We start from the raw sequence: 5,756 nt of genomic DNA, 5'->3' as shown, positions 1-5,756 counted from the left end.
ATCAAATCCATCAGCTGCTCCTTGGAAATTCCATACATGATCACTATGAGTTGGAACTGACTAGATGGCTCTTAACAACAACATATATACCAGCTACCTCTCAGAAACCCTAAACAAAGTCTTTGAGTCAGAATGACTCCATAGTGCTTAACAACAACAAATACATATACACATATAATGTCTACCTAGGAGCTCATGACCAAATGTAAGAAACACAGATAGAAGACAAATATCTACACATTAAAAGAAAGGCTATGGTATTGGTAAGTTATATGATAATAAAAAAAGTAGACATCCAAGAAGACATAGTCACTGAACTGAGTCCTCAAAATTATTCAGGAAGTTTTCAAGAAAAGAAAGAAATATATACACAAAAAGTCATAGAGATATGAAACAGTTTGGTGTATGGATGGATGGATGGCAGGTTCAAGAAGCTGGAGCACAGGATTCACAGTAGAAATTGACAAAGATTAAAGTAGACAAGGAGATTGGAATCTGCTGTGACATTCTACGGATTTTTCTGATTGGTGGAACAAGAAACAAATTTATAGAGGAGGTAACATATAGAGGCTAGTTTTAAAGACTCTAAATTGGAATAATCTAGAAATAAAAGATTGAGGTAGGGAGACAAGTTAAAGTACTACTGCAATCTGGAAAAGATGATGAGAACCTGGAATAGGACAGTATTAAGAAGACAAGACAAATATGAAAGGTATTTCTCAGTTATACTTAGAAAATTTTAGTGACCACCAAAACTACTGAAATGAGAAAGAAGTATGATTCTAGCTGAGGATTACCCTAACAAATAGAAAAGATTACAATGAACCTAGCCAGGGACGACAGACTAGGAAAGAAAGTGTTCAATGAACTATAAAACATTAATTAATCATCAGCTATTATTCAATAGTAATATACTCAAAGAGTTCTGGTGTGGCGCTGTGGACGAATGCGTCAGACAGCAAAGTCATCTGAACTGCAAGGTCGATGGTTCAAGCTCACCAGCTGCTCCTTGGAAACCCTATACAGGGTCGCTATAGGTCAGAATCGACTCGACGGCACTTAATAACAACAATATACTGCAACTTATGATCATCATCCTTTTGTCCAATAAGCAAACGAAAACTAAGATTTTAAAATTAAAATAAATTGAATATATAGTTACCTCATAGCAAGCATCAGAGTCTAGACATGTGTAAACATTCTGCTGCATGGCTAACATATCTTGTAGCAAGGTTCTCCAATGAGACTCATTCACAGGGGGCTGCCTGGGGAGGTGGGAAGAAGAAAAATAATTCATTAACTCTCTCTTTTCAAGTTCTGGTGTGGCACTGTAGGATGAACACTAGACCAAAAGGTCAATTTGAAATGCAAGATCAGCAGTTCAAACCCACCAGTCATTCCTTACAAACCCTATACAGGTTCGTTATGAGTCAGAACTGACTCAATGGCACTTAACAACAATAAAATTAGTACCAGTGTTCTTTATGCATATAATGATATGTCTCATTGTATTTCTGAGGGAAAAAAAATGTGATTAAAAAGAGAAGGTATATGTTAGTTACCCAGTGTTGCTATGACAGAAATATCGAAAGAATGTGGCTTTAACAAACACATTTTTTTTTCATGGTTAAAGAGGCTAAAATTTGAATTCAGGGTGTTCGGCTCTAGGGGAAGGCATCCTCTCCCTGTTGACTTTGGAGCAATGTTCTTGTCAATTCTGAGCTTCTACTCCTAGACAACCTTCTTGACCCATCTCTGCTTTTGTCACTCTCTTCTTCTATTTCTTTTACACCTCTAAAGAGATGAGCAAAAGACACACCTCCCGCTAATCCTGCCTCATATACGTTACAAGGAAAGCCCTTTTCCAAATGGAATTATAGCCACAGGTATATAAGTTTTTCCAACACATTTTTTGAGGACACAAACTCACGGTTCAAAACTTACCAGCCACTTCTCAGAAACCCTATACAGGATTGCTATGAGTCAGAACCAACTCAATAGCACTTAACAACAACAACACATGATCAAGAGTGAGTGGACTGTGATCTACAAGGTCAGCAGTACAAACCCTTCAGCTGCTCCTTGGAAACCCAATACGAAGTTGCTATGAGTCAAAACTGACTCAACAGCACTTAACAACAACATTTCATTCCATAACAGACTGAAAAGTTGGGTAGTTATGCAGCAATAAAAAAAAGGTGCCAAACCTTTCTCTGGCATGGGCTGCTTACACACAATGTTAGAAGAGTATTAAATGGTAATGGCAAAGGTAAATTTCTAAGGTATGGTGCTGTAGGACAAGCACTGGACTGCAAGGTTGGTTTGAACGAGGTCGGCAATTCAAACTCACCAGCTACTCCTTGTAAACAGTATACAGCATTGCTATGAGTCAGAAGTGATTAAACTGTACTTATCAACAACAACAAAAGTAAAATACTGCATAGCAAGATAAAACAGATAAGATATAGCAGAAAATATTCTTGACCACAGGAGAATTTATTTCAGATTCAATCATTATGACTCTACAATGCCCACAAGGGGTCTTATTAAAATCAACTAAGCAGTCAGACTCATAAGGCCATAATAGGCCATGTTGCTGTTGTTCTGACACATAGCAACCCTGTATAGGGTTTCCAAGGAGTGGCAGTTGAGTTTGAACTGCTGACCCTGCGAGGTTCAAACCAAATTTGCAGTCAGTGCATTGGTCTACAGCACCAAGCCAAGAATGCAATAGAAGAATTGTTGTTGTTGTTGTTGTGAAGTGTTGTCGAGTAGATTCTGACCCATAGCGACCCTGTACAGGGTTTCCGAGGCTATAAATCTTTACAGGAGCAGAAAGCCTCATCTTTCTCCTGCAGAACAGCTGGTAGTTTCGAACTGCTGACCTTAAGGTTCACAGCCCAATTCGTAACCACTACAATACCAGAGCAGGTACTTGCAAGTTGGCATTAATTTACAAATCAAGAACTAGAACTACAGTGTCCCAGCAGGGAAGTATCGGTTGTTTCTTTCAGCTGGTGTTCTTATAGCCATCTACAAGCACAGAGTCCATACAGCATTCTAGGAGTTGTCTTCTCAGGTGCAGGAAAACACACAGGGCAACAGAGAGAGTGTGTGCCAGAAATGCCATTTCATGCTTAAGAAGATGCCTCATTTCTTACAGGTGGGTATATATGCAGATACATAAACATATACTATATATATATGCTCTGGTCACGTAATGGTTACGAATTGGGCTGCTAACCTCAAGATCGGGAGTTCGAAACTACCAGCTGTTCCGCGAGAGAAAGATGAGGTTTTCTATTCCCGTAAAGATTTGCAGCCTCGGAAACCCTGTGCAGGTTCACTATGAGTTGGAACTGACTCCACGGTACTCAACAACAACATGCATATATTTATACACATATATAGTATATATGTAAATATATATGCATGTGTTTAATAGACATTCTTTAATAATACGAAGTTTACTTCAACTTATAGAATATTTTATTCATTCTATGCATAAGGTGACTGTACAGTATGAGACCAAAAGTTGAATACACTTCATTTTCCTCTCATTGCTCACTCTAAAATGTTATTTATTAATAATGAATAACAAACTAACAGCTGACCCTTCTACCGAGAGGCTAGGCTCAGTTTTTGTTACACACATACTCATTGCTCATATAAGCTTAACTTTCTTTCTTTCAGAATCCAGTCTTCTCTCATTTATCCCCAGAATCCCAATGGAAGAAAGATGAGGCTGTCTACTGCTGTAAAAATTTAGTCTTCGTAAAATTATAAAGGGTCTGTAAGTCAGAATCAACTTGATAGCAGTGGGCTTCTATTTTCTTATGGCATCTTATATTAATTACAGGGAAAGAACCATTGCTCCTGCTTCATAGACCAAAAAAAGTAGGGGGAGGACACATTTTTTTAATATGCATATACATAACAAATTGTCATATTATATTTGCAAGTACTCCAGGATAACCCACGAAATGCTTCAATTATTTAAGGAACCCGTTTAATAGGCTTCACAGAAATGAAAGGCTTTTCCAGTTTCAGCTTTCAAGCTACTTTCAAGTAGCAGAAAATTTTTGAAGTGAGTCCTCATCTTAAACCAGTCTGACAAAATCAGAACTAAACATTGCCTAGCTGAATTCAAGATCTCACATTACAACTGCTCTTCTAAAAGCCATGAATATTATCAACAGACAGAATCAGTGTTTTCTCATACATGGCTAATTAACATAATTCATGACATTATTTATAAAGTCACTGACAAAATACAGTCAATAAAAGTGAACCATGAGAGATGTGGCTTGATGGTAGATTAGGGAGAAGAACCATGCAGACCTGCACCAGTAATAAGAGAGAATACCAGATGAAGAAGATTCAAGGGATGGTCCTAGAATTCTGAACTACATATAAAGGTATATTTAGAAGAACTGAAGGCTTACTGCTAGTGGGATTTGTAGCCGAAGCAATAAAGGTGGTGCTTTCTGATCTGCGGTTGCCAGTGGATCCCAAAATGGCCATCTTGAGTGGGAGAGAGTGGAAGAAGGATCAGGAAGCATTCCCACCAAAGGAGTCTGGCCAATCCTTGGAGATAAAGGTGTGAACATTTTATTTCCAGGTCATTTGAGGGGGTGCCTGAGTGAGAGGACTTATCCCAACCACTGGAGGGTTCAACTATACATGCACATACATCTGCTCAGCAAAGACACTGAGTACAGAATCAAAGCAGGGGAAGGAGTCTACAGAAATAGCCTAAAATGGGAGGGTTTTCCAAAAATGGCTCTGGCTAGCCCTGGGCGGTTTCTCACTAGGATAGAAACCTGAATGGGCTTGGGGAGTGCTGTTGTTGTTGTTGCTAAGTGCTGTCATGTCAGTGCCAACCCATAGCGACCCTGTATAGGGTTTCCAAGGAGCAACTGGTGAGCTTGAACCACAGACTGGGGAGTGGTAGGGAGGCAGAAAACAATAAAGGTCAAAAACCAAATCTTCAATTACGTCATAAGGACCAACTGTAACATCCTGAAATTTTTCAGTTGGCCTTCAAGGCAAGCCGAAAAAGGGACATTAAAGTCTTACTTATATTTTGCTATGACGTTTTTTGGTTTTGTGACGATTACAGACTTCAGTGTCCTGTATTTCTGTTTGTTTTTTCTTGTTCTGTTTGCTCTGTTTTTTGTTTTAATTTCATTGTTTGCTTGTTTTGGTCTTCCATTAACCTTGGAGGGAGTGCTCATTTTCTCCCTACTTACCAAAGAGGAAACAGCAATTATGATCATATAGCCAAGCTACAATCGCACCCTATAAAATACAAGCTAGAGCCAATACTAGCTGCTATACACCAGAGAGAGCCAACACTTGCTAAAATTACTCTAAATTGAGTAAGAAGAGAAGTGAAAAGGGAAGCCCATCACCTGATCACACATACCAGGAGGCAATCAGAAAGATTAATAATACATCAACACACATTCATCTAATAATTGAAAATGCATCTAAATATTGAAAATGGCCCAAATATAACAGACGATCTCAGCTTATCTCCAGAAACAAGACAGAGTAGCTGAAACAAATAAGCTGGAAATAGACCCAGATTTCCCACTGGAAGGAAGGCAGGTTTTGGACTGCCTGAGAAGGAATTCAGGAGAATGATATTGAGATGCATCAAAATGCTCTACAGACAGGTTGACAAAAATAAGGAAGAAGTCAAGAAAGTGCTACAGGAACAATCAAATAAGATAGACATAGCGTTGGAAACA

The 5,756-nt window shown here is 38.7% G+C and overlaps 1 protein-coding gene across 1 annotated transcript in view; it reads right to left on the bottom strand.

Moving 5' to 3' along the window:
* Nucleotides 1–5,756, bottom strand: part of NBAS (neuroblastoma amplified sequence) — a gene marked incomplete at its 5' end in the record, with an annotated part of 556,069 nt that overhangs the window by 332,262 nt on the left and 218,051 nt on the right. The window contains one exon of the mRNA XM_006869470.1: nt 1,163–1,265. Within this exon, the coding sequence (XP_006869532.1) occupies nt 1,163–1,265 (103 nt within the window). The remainder of the gene's footprint in view (nt 1–1,162; nt 1,266–5,756) is intronic.

The sequence above is a fragment of the Chrysochloris asiatica genome, unplaced genomic scaffold (genome assembly GCF_000296735.1).
Source record: "Chrysochloris asiatica unplaced genomic scaffold, ChrAsi1.0 scaffold00131, whole genome shotgun sequence".
Lineage (NCBI taxonomy): Eukaryota > Metazoa > Chordata > Mammalia > Afrosoricida > Chrysochloridae > Chrysochloris > Chrysochloris asiatica.
This window is presented reverse-complemented; position numbering and strand designations above follow the sequence as displayed.